The following is an 11449-nucleotide window of genomic DNA, read 5'->3' as shown; positions in this document are numbered from 1 at the left end:
ATTCATTAACAGCGGAACTGCGGTGCACTACAAACAATAATGTTTGTTGAGTGAAAAAAATCTAAAATCTAAATTTGAATGTAAGAATCCCAAGTTGGTGAAGTGAAATTTCTGGGTAATTTGTCTTTTATTGAAGTGGAATTTCTAGGTACTTTTTTTGGTTTGTTAACTAAATTATACATATGATATGTTAATTCCATGTACCAAAAGCCACTACAAATATTTAAGAGAAACAGCAGTAGTCCGCTTTTTGTAAGTTGCGAACAATATGCAAAACAAGTCAGTTCCAGGTTTTATTGTAGAGTTCGGTGGCGATGCAAAGGCATAAGAGTTTTTAAATTGTAAGTAACCTAATACTTGAAAGAGAAAAATGTTTAATTTTTGAAAACATACACTTAGGAGCCATTTTAATATTCAAATTAAAAATTCTATTTTCTGGGAAAAACTGAAAAACCCACAAATTTCTGGAAACTTAGGAGTTCTGCGTACACCTTGTGAGAAATCTGGACCCCTAGTACTGTACTATCATATCAAATGGCAGAAGCCTCTTTGCTAAATGTTAGTCTATAGTATTTTTTATTGTTAATTATTTTCCTCCTTAAAATTGTGTCAAAACATATTTTACATCCCTACTACAGTATTATCAGAAACAATCATAAAATATAACAATAGATACATAAACACTGATACCTTATTAATAGAAAAAAAAAATGCTCACTCTAAAAATACATATATTTGATCAACATAATGTAATCTTTACTCAATCATTATATACATATTTAAACAGAAGAATGTACTTAGTATCCTAGCAATGGATATAATTTTAGTTACTGTATGGTATATATGGGTTATAACCTTCATTGAGCAGAGGTACTTACTGTATTGACTTATTGTGACATGCTTTCAATCATGGGGGAAGTGAACACAGGCGTTTTTTTTAAATTTGAACGGTACAGTAGTTTACCACCAGTTACATAACGGAACAATGTTCTACACAAAGCCTATTGAAATTAATCTTTAGATGCAATTTTAGTCAAGAGAAAAAAAAAATCTTGTGTCAAAGGATTTGGACATGGGGCCCTGGGATTGGAAGATATCTTAACCACCACGCTGCAATCCCACATAAATTACTGTATAAGATCTTCTTTTGTTTTTTTTGTAATTAATCCTATCGCATTGACAACGCGAAGTGAAACTGTGATAATACCATCGCGTTGTCTTCGCGATTTCGCGTTGTTTTGTTTTGACAGGCTCCCTAATATTTTTATTATATTTTACTTTCTAATTTATATTTATCGATTCTTATTACTGCTATAAAAAATCTTTGCTCGCCATCCCCATGTACTGAAAAACAAGAATTATGGTTAAAATGCACATTTTATTTATGCCTCTTTTCTGTGAAGTGAAATGTCCCTTTAGTTAAAATACTATATACAGTACGTTTATTAAAAATGTTGTGTTTATATCAAATTCTACTGGTACTGGTACAGGCATAATGCGCCTCATTCCTTAAGATTATAAAGCTCACTTCTTTTCCATGGTCATTTGGTCCACATGCTTTAAGCGTTGCTGCTGGTAATCAGCGCAGAACCACGCAGTCCCCACCAGGTACCTATATATTTCTGGGTGGAGAGAAGCAATATTGCAGATAAAGTGCCTTGTTCAAGGACATGAAAGCGAAATGCACAGCGAGGGATTGAAACACCAACCTCGAGATTGGGAAACCAAACTGTTTCCGCTCCGCCAATCCGCTTCCACATTTTAAAGGCAAACTGTGAAATTCAATCATTAAAACTTTTGCATGAAAAATATTTGATTACTGCTTCATACTTTCCTATTACTGTATTCATACATTTTTAATTACTGATACAAAATTAAAAGATTCACTTTTGCAATGTTATACTGTATAATAATAATAATAAAAATAATAATAACAATTATTATTTTATAAAGTGCGTAATTAAAAATGAGGAGCCTCATGAGTCAAAGTGCTGAAGATGTCTGTTGATGAAAATGTATTTATTATAAAAAGTTAAGCATATTGTATGAAAAGTTAAGTCATTAAAAAATGTAATAATCCTTTGGAGATAAAGTACTTTATTAATCCCAAATGGTGTATAATTAAAATCATTTATTTATTATTTATTTATTAACCATTTTATAAAAAAATATATATTATACTTTACTATACTATATTATAAGATTATTATCCAGAACTTTGATTACAATTAAAAACACAATCAATTTTTTGTTGAAGATTAGTGATTTGAAAACAATCATGATTTAACAGTTTGAGGCAGGAAGCCAATGAGCTACCCACATGGCCCTTCAACTACTTGGCACTTCCTTAGCTTCTGTGTAATTGTGTTCAATGCTAAAAAAAAAAACCACACACAAACACGACCCCAACTTGACCTTTGTATCATATGTGGATGATACTTTTTGTTATGCTTGGTCCACACCTGCCAACCTTTTTCCCAATTTGGTATTGCAGATTAGTCACCCCCATAACTGTACAGTACGTTGTGTAGGTCAGGACCAAGTCAGCATGATCATTTATACCTCTGGATTGCAACCCATTGATTGCGACCCAAGTTTGAGTCGTGAATGAATTTTAGAGGGTCGTTAGATCGCATCAGGGTCTCAAAAAAAATTTAAAGAAAGTCTTAAGTGTTAAAATACCATAAAACCTCGAATAGAAGCCCAATGGGCTTACAGTAATCTCAGGAGGAAGCTGATCTTGAACTGAAGCCCCCTCTTTAGTTTGCAAAAGTAGCCTCGAAAAGAAGCCCATGGGCTTCTTTTCAAGAAAAGTCTTTTCCGAGATAGTACAGGATTTACACTGTACATGAATTTTTAAGAAACAAAATAAAGTAAAAACATGCTTTGTTTATACAGTAGTTTAGGTAATTTAATGCCAGTTAATACACTCCATGATACGGATTGATGTTATAGTGGCCCTAATTGTTTTATAGTAGTAGTAATTCCCAAAATTTACAGCATTCACTTTGAAAAGAAGCACCCCCCTCCCCTACCACCGCCTCTTTACTTTGCAAATGTAGCCTCAAAAAGAGGCTCATCTTGAAAAGAAGCTCGTCCAAAGTTCGCGAAAAAAAAAAGCCCAGGACTTTTTTTAGAGGTTTTATGGTATACACTTTAAAAATCAGATTCTTGTTAAGACATCGGAACATATGATTTCTTTAATTAAATAATTTTATAACATTTTGGCTATTGTCTTCAGTTTGTGTTAAGGTTTGGCTGTTGTCATCTGATTTACGAATTAAGGAACTTGAAAAATCGCTGTGCATACACTGGCAGTGTGTACTAATCTTAGTCAGCATGCCGTTCTTATCGCCCAAGCAACACAACAGAAGTGGTTGAATAATGATTGTATTTCAAAATATTAGACACAGAAATAATTGTGTTGGTCTATAAATAAGGCTTAAGAAATTTAACAGTGTTGTTTTACTCGTTCACATCCTTAACTCCGTATTTGTCTACTCTTGAAAGAACTTCCCCTTTAGCGTATGCTGTAGTGGGCCGTATGAAATCAAAACTTGACAAAAGTGCTAGCAACCAATGTCAGAATTAACATGGTCAGATCAAAACAATTGAAATCAACAAATCATGAATATAAACTTGAAAAGGTGCTTCAGGTAATTACTTTCTTTAATAATATGTTTATCAAGTATCATACTATTGTTGTTACGAGACACTACAGTACTTTGATATAATACACTGGCTGTATATTTTGTATCTTGGACGACATTTCTAGGGGAACTAGAGGTCTTGGGTCGTGGGAAGCTATGGGTAAACATTCTGGGTCCTAAGGAGTAAAACATTGCTGACCGTGGGTTTATACCAGTGGTTTCCAACCTTTTTGGATTCACTGATCCCACAGGACAGGTTAACTCATTGTCAATATTCCACCAATAGGATTACTGTATAAGACTAGATAGACAATGAATCGCCACAAAAGTACATCAAAGCTATTTCATTGTTTACCAGTACTAATGATTACTAGTCAGATGTTTATCACACTATTGTAAGACGAGAAAAGTAATGGTATCATGAGAAAGTGCTGGCGGACCCCAAACTTTTTTGTGGACCCCTTGCATAACCTTTTGACTTGGCAGACCCCCTACTAATTTTTTGTGGATCCAAAGTTGGGAATTCAAAGTCTCATTCAAAGAACTGGCAAGCAATGTTTTTGTACAAGACTCAAACCAAGGCCTCTGGGATGAGAAGGCATTGTGTGTTAACCGCCACTCAAGTTGCACTACAAATAATCACTGATCAATACTTAATAGACATTTTGAAAAGTTTACCAACAGTAACACACTGCTGTTGGTTTACAATGGCAGCCGTGCAAAGAGTAAGATATGTCTCCTCGGCTAAAGCTCCATTTAAACTAGACATGATAATGACACGATGACACAATAAAAATGTGCTCGGTGTTGAAGAATATGAAAGACGTGATGATAAGTTGTTGTGTCGTTATCGTTTCTAGTGTAAATGCAGCTGAACTCAGTTTTTTTTTTCAAATATAAATACAGATGATTATAACAGTAAATGGGTATAAGCAAAAATTGTTTAAAATATGTTTTAAAACTGTTTAAGACTGATTTAACCTTTAGACATTAAAAATTGGCATCATAATTTACACAATATTTACATATTAGTATACATACTAGAATTTGATCCGATTTTTATCTTACCAAATCCGTTTCTTCTTCATCAAACCGGTCACACGGTCTATGTTTTGCAGTTGTAAAAGTTAGATTTGGAAGCGTCAATTCAGAGAAATTTGACATTATATTGTACGGATCCATGTCGATAAGGGAACCGGTATTCCACGCCTTCAAGACTTCAGGTGAAAACGTCCAATCAGTTACACTATTGGGAAAGAAATGAATATGAAGAACTTTTGAAGATTACGGAAACATCAAGACTGAAAAGTGGAAATTTAAGGAAACTGAGTTATATTAAGCGCAACATCCTTTTCTGTATAGGATGCACACTAAAGGAGTAGTCTCATAATTTTAATGTTTAATTCTATGTAGAACCTCAATCATCCATTTAGAACAATTAAAATGTAAACATTCTGAACATTTTTTTCTTTGCATGATTGGATCACAGAGAAAGATTGGATATAACAGTTGAGTAACCACATTTAAAATTAAACACAGATAAAAATAAAGGCATGTTTTGATGCGAGCTTGTGTAACATGTGCAAATTCTCCTTTAACCCAATTCTTGAGATCTTCGGCCAGTATTGTGATGATGACTAGGCAGGTTGAGGCCATTAAGCACTTCCCTAGGTGTGTGTGTGAGGGACACCTAATTTTTGGCACTGTTCCAGCTACCTAAGGTATCAACAACTTTTCAATAACGATGACATCCTTTGTAGGAAACAGTTTGGAGCAGTGACAACAGTTTGGTTCGGCAACTTCGAGGTCGGGGTTTCAATCCCTCTGCGCATTTCACTTAATTGTGTCCTTGAGCAAGACACTTTATCTACACCGATTTTCTCCACCTAGGATAATGAGTACCTGGTTGGGTTATCTACTAAGCCAATACAGACCCAAAGACAAGGGATAAAAAAGCACTTCAGAATGGAAAGGTGGTATATGAATTACTAGTAACCAGTAAATAATTTAACTTACCATTATTGAATCATACAGCCATTTTTCTCATGTCCTTTTAATATCTGCCACACCTCAATATGCCTCAATGAAAAATTTCTGGATGTTGAGATCTAAGCGTGATAGAATTACAATATATAAATTACTTTTTGCAAATAGGCATTAGAATATAAAAGAGTTCATAAATTAATTTCCACACATTAAAAGAAGCTAATATTTTGTTCTATCAGTGGCACATCTAAGGGATGCTAGCACCCTTCCCAAGACGTACTCTCCCCAAGACGTTTCCCCCATTAAAAATATTTAAAGCAAAAATAGACCACACTCAAGTAATTACGTATCATCATCATGTAATTTGCGTAGGCATTGACATTAACCAGGAGGCATTTTAGAGAAAAAAAAATTTTTGCAAATTAGCACCCCCTCACCTAATCATCAAGCCCCACCAACCCCATTTTAAAACTACTAGATACTGTACGTCACAGATTTCTTTTGTTTTGGTAAAATATTGTGGATAACTGTCTCCAAACAAAGGTGAACTAGAACTGATAAAATTAGAACAAAACATGTAAGCCTACATCCAAAGAAATATACTCACTAAAATTACAAAAATAAATTGAATAAAAACATTCTACCAAAAATACAGTTCTGGAAAAAATGGCAAGTATAAGACATTACTAGTACAGTCAGAATGAATTAAAATCTACTTTTAACTCTGAAATCCACCTTTTAAAGGAACTGTACCATGAAATGCAGACTTATGAAGGTAGTTTCAATAAGAAAATTATAATACTAAATTTGGATTCGAACCCAAGATCATATACATTCCTAATGCTATTCTGTTAAGCCCACAGACTGGTTGGTGATGCTATAGTCCCTTAAAGCATCATTGTAAAGGTACGTAAATGCATGCATTTTGGGACAACATTTGTTAATTTGATTGACATGCTTCAAAGATGCCCATAACATCACAAGACCTAGACAACCTTGCCTATTATGAACATATAAAAAGGAAATTAGCTCATGCGTTTACAGTAGCATAACCACAGGACAAAAATAAGATTAAACCAACAATCAAGTGACTATCTTGTGACTATATATTAATTTAATAAAAAGAAATAGAAAATACAAAATTTCAAAATTAATGATTAGAAAAAAAAATTAAAAGGCAAAGGGGGAATATAAAATCAATATGTGCTTTTTTATTTATCAGTACTGTATATAATATTTATAATTCAATATTTTTACTTAAATATACATCTATTGATATTCGTTTATATACATTATTATAAACCTATATATTAAATTAAATTCAATTTATTCAAAATATACCCCACCATGGGAGAAGAGAAATAATACAAAAAGCACATAAAATTAAAATTGAATGCTAAAAACATTAATATATAATTATAAATTTTCATATATTTTATATTCTTTATATTGATAAATCTTAAATATACTTATATAATTATATATAGAAAACTTTATATATAAATATTTTGTACGTATATGACACTAGGGTTAACGTACTGAAATGCAGGTACTCTATTACCATCTCATTTGCATGACCACAATAAGCAATAATTCAATCAAATCTGGAAAAGATTATGTCTAACAAAAACAAATATAAAAAGCATAAATTATGAAAAACATAATTATTATTATTTTGCTTGTTAGTATAGTACATACCTTTAGAGCCTCTTAGCACTTTCCAGAAAATTAGAGTGAAAGGGTCTATTGAGTACCGTAGTTCAATATTATGCTTATGCATATTTTTTAAAATTAAAAACTAATTATACACTTACTGTAAAGGTATAACATATACGGCCCAAAAAAACAATGAAACTGTGTTACTCAATGGACCCAAAATTGTTTATATCCAGGGTTGGCTTTTAAAAATATATTTTTACCTAGAAGCGGCCTAAAATACCTGTAAAATGTTTAAAATAGGCCACTTTTTATAAAGTTGGGTTTTATTTCTGGATATAAATAACGTGTTTACATCATCGCTGTCTGCTACACTGTGCGTTTATCCTTTCCATGACTCTCTTTCAGTGGTCATATGATCTGTCATTCATCTTTAAATACAGTAGTTCCTTATTATTTTTCCCATTTATTGTTTTTGGCCTGCTGACAGGTTTTGACTTTCCAAATAAACTCCCTAAATTGAGTATTGTCTGGCTGACAGGTATAATGTTCCTGCTTCTTGCACCATAGACCCCTGTTTAGTCAGTTTTGAATTGGATTCTGCACGCTCGGTTCCTCGAAAATAACTCCACATGAGATGAATCCGTTACATATTGTACTGTGAATTAAGTTGGCTGCTACAGGTTCACAAGAGCAAAGTGTTAATTTTCACGAATGAGGGCAATAAAGAATTATTATTAATATTAACATAACATACAATTATATTTAGTTATAAATATTCATTTAAAAAATTACTTTGGCTGGGGTATCTATTTGTAGCCAAAGCCTGTGTCCTTTCCAGGTGGAGGTGGCACCAGCGAGGGGCAGGGGGGCATTTTACCCCGTCAAAAAGGCCAGGACCCCCTGTCATACAATGCAAGACTAGGTCGTCGGATCAAAAAAAAAAATAATAATAATTTGCCTATCCAAATAACGTTATTTGACTGCCAATCCCTAATATTGTGGTTGCAGAAGTACATTTTGGACCACACTAAGCCATAAAAACTCTCCCTGTGAACCCTACAACGAAGTTTTTACTCCGGGCCGTCAACCGAGGCTTCATTGGCCCCTTGGCTCGAACCCCTTGTCTGCAAATTTCTGGCGCCATCGCTGTGTCTAGGAGCGTACGCTGTTTTTTTTTGCCTGGGGATGGAACAAAATCTCTATTCCAATGAAAATTAATGGTCATTTTTAGTATTTTAACCCACTTAATGGAACTAATTTGCTGCCATTTGGGAGGGGGTGGGGACAGGCACCCCAGCCAGCCTACACCCATGCTGTCAATCCAAAACTAGAAGTTTTTAACTAGCTGACTGATGATTCTTCATTGTGCGTACAATACTCTTCACTTCTCAATAGATATATAAGACCCCTTAACTTACAGTATATACATTACCTACAGTAATCATGGAGCCTCCCACTTAACCTTCATGCCCCCACCACCAGACCCTACCCCTCCCCATGTTGATATGGCACTTCCCAAAACATTATTGTAAAAACATTGTAAAACAGTTCATGTTCAAAACTAACAAGAAATAAATTGTACAAACCATAACTAGGCATGGTTATTAATTAATAGGTAAAAATTACAAAATCCCCTCCTAACACAATGTTCTTGTTATAGGGTTAGCCTTTGAAAGTGGTAAAAATAAATTGTTTCAAAAGTTCTTAGAACAAATAATTCATTATAACAAACAAATGAACTTAACTTTTTTAACATCAAACACATTTTACACTTAATAGTAAGCTCATTAGAAATACCTGTATCTATTCTGAACTCACGGTGCTGAGATGAACGTCTAGGATGATGTGACCTGATAATTATTTGTGAGTAGTAAATCTAGATACTAGTAGTAGTTGTATGTTGTTTACTGTAGCTTGTTCACATGATAATAAACTTGACATGTGACAACTAAACTGGAACCCTATACTTCATTTAAATATGAATAGTAACAAAAGCTGAGGAAATGTTGCTGGTGGTAATCATGCGCTGTGTGCAACAGGCCTAACCCCCAAAAATAAATTTTGTTATACTCTCAGTTAAATATAATCTATTGGAAAAACCTCAAAAATCATTTTAAAGAATCAAGTACTGTAAGATCTTAATAGCTTCTAATGAGACACATTCAATTTTAATTTTTTTTTTTTTTTTTTTTTTTTAGACTTTAGCCAAATAAAAAAATCACTAGTTTCTCATCCCCTTGCGCATCAATTTTCTCTGACTCACCGATTTTTTATTTATTTTTTAAAAATTTCCTTTATTTTATAAAATGTACGTAAATCTGGTGAACCACATCCGTAAAATTCCTCTCTCGACCGTTCGTGGTTGGGGATACTTGGTATGAACAATATCTAGTGCTTCTTTTATTTGCTTTTTTTGTGTCTACAGTGGTAAAAGTGAGAAAGTAGTAGTAGTTTCCAATTGACCATCTTGGATTTGGAGTTTAAAAAACAAAAGTACCCTAATTCTCCTTAATATTCAAAATATTAGTTTGAGAAACTACATATTTTGTTTACTTGGCCTTACTACAAGAAAACCTTTAGGAATTGAGTACCAACAAAAGAATACAGGAAAGGTATTGTTTGTTAGCTGACTTGGAAATGTTTATTTCATTTGAATTTTAATTCATAGAAGTACTGAATTAGGCCTACTTAAAATTAATTAACATATAAAGTAGGCAATTTAATTTAATTCATACTATTATTTACTTATATAATAACTGTTAAAATGTAGACTATATGTTATGTTATCTACGTAGTTATGACATTATATCATGCGCTGTGTGCAACAGGCCTAACCCCCAAAAATAAATTTTGTTATACTCTCAGTTAAATATAATCTATTGGAAAAACCTCAAAAATCATTTTAAAGAATCAAGTACTGTAAGATCTTAATAGCTTCTAATGAGACACATTCAATTTTAATTTTTTTTTTTTTTTTTTTTTTTTAGACTTTAGCCAAATAAAAAAATCACTAGTTTCTCATCCCCTTGCGCATCAATTTTCTCTGACTCACCAGTTTTTTATTTATTTTTTAAAAATTTCCTTTATTTTATAAAATGTACGAAAATCTGGTGAACCACATCCGTAAAATTCCTCTCTTGACCGTTCGTGGTTGGGGATACTTGGTATGAACAATATCTAGTGCTTCTTTTATTTGCTTTTTTTGTGTCTACAGTGGTGAAAGTGAGAAAGTAGTAGTAGTTTCCAATTGACCATCTTGGATTTGGAGTTTAAAAAACAAAAGTACCCTAATTCTCCTTAATATTCAAAATATTAGTTTGAGAAACTACATATTTTTTTTACTTGGCCTTACTACAAGAAAACCCTTAGGAATTGAATACCAACAAAAGAATACAGGAAAGGTATTGTTTGTTAGCTGACTTGGAAATGTTTATTTCATTTGAATTTTAATTCATAGAAGTACTGAATTAGGCCTACTTAAAATTAATTAACATATAAAGTAGGCAAATTAATTTAATTCATACTATTATTTACTTATATAATAACTGTTAAAATGTAGACTATACAGTATGTTATGTTATCTACGTAGTTATGACATTATGATGAAATAAAAGTGGGACAATCCCACAAAAGAGAGAAAAAAAATTATTAACAGGCTGTGATAGCAGAATTAAAAATGAAATATATTCCATTGCACTATTATACAAAATTAAAATTCTAACAGAGCTAGGTAAGCCAGTTTGTAAAAATGCATGGATTATATCAGCGAGTTGTTATATAACAGGGAGTTATATAACTCCCTGATTATATTAAGAATTATGTAAAAGAAAATAATTATGAATGGATGTTATACTTGAATGAGTTTTATTTTGTTATCTAGTATTAATATCATTGTGCTATTTTTGAATAATTGGGATTAAATGGTAACGTATTTGAAAGTATTATCATAAATATTTAAAAAAAAATATAAAAGAAACATTGGAATAAGGTTTGGTAACCACACAAAAAAAATATATACAAATTTAAAGTATATATACAGCAATGTACTAGTAAAGTTCAGTTTACACTTTAGATTGACGTCTTACTTATGCTAAGGTCATAGTGTATGCATGACTTTGTTGTGTAACTGGTATTAATATTACCGCAGCCCGAGC

At 32.5% G+C, this 11449-nt stretch overlaps 1 protein-coding gene across 1 annotated transcript in view; it reads right to left on the bottom strand.

Moving 5' to 3' along the window:
• LOC117112578 (transmembrane protein 116-like) overlaps window positions 1-9242 on the bottom strand; it is a 22204-nt gene extending 12962 nt beyond the window's left edge. The window contains exons 1-3 of the mRNA XM_033255676.1: window positions 9093-9242; window positions 5667-5758; window positions 4719-4896 (exon numbers count right to left, since the gene is read on the bottom strand). Of these exons, the coding sequence (XP_033111567.1) occupies window positions 4719-4832 (114 nt within the window). The 5' untranslated portion in view covers window positions 4833-4896; window positions 5667-5758; window positions 9093-9242. The remainder of the gene's footprint in view (window positions 1-4718; window positions 4897-5666; window positions 5759-9092) is intronic.
• Window positions 9243-11449: the final 2207 nt, after the last annotated feature.

This window comes from Anneissia japonica, unplaced genomic scaffold, assembly GCF_011630105.1.
Source record: "Anneissia japonica isolate Jap-2015-1 unplaced genomic scaffold, ASM1163010v1 scaffold287715_len1027211_cov185, whole genome shotgun sequence".
Classification (NCBI taxonomy): Eukaryota; Metazoa; Echinodermata; class Crinoidea; order Comatulida; family Comatulidae; genus Anneissia; species Anneissia japonica.
The sequence above is the reverse complement of the archived record's forward strand: the minus strand, read 5'-3'. Positions and strand labels throughout refer to the sequence as shown.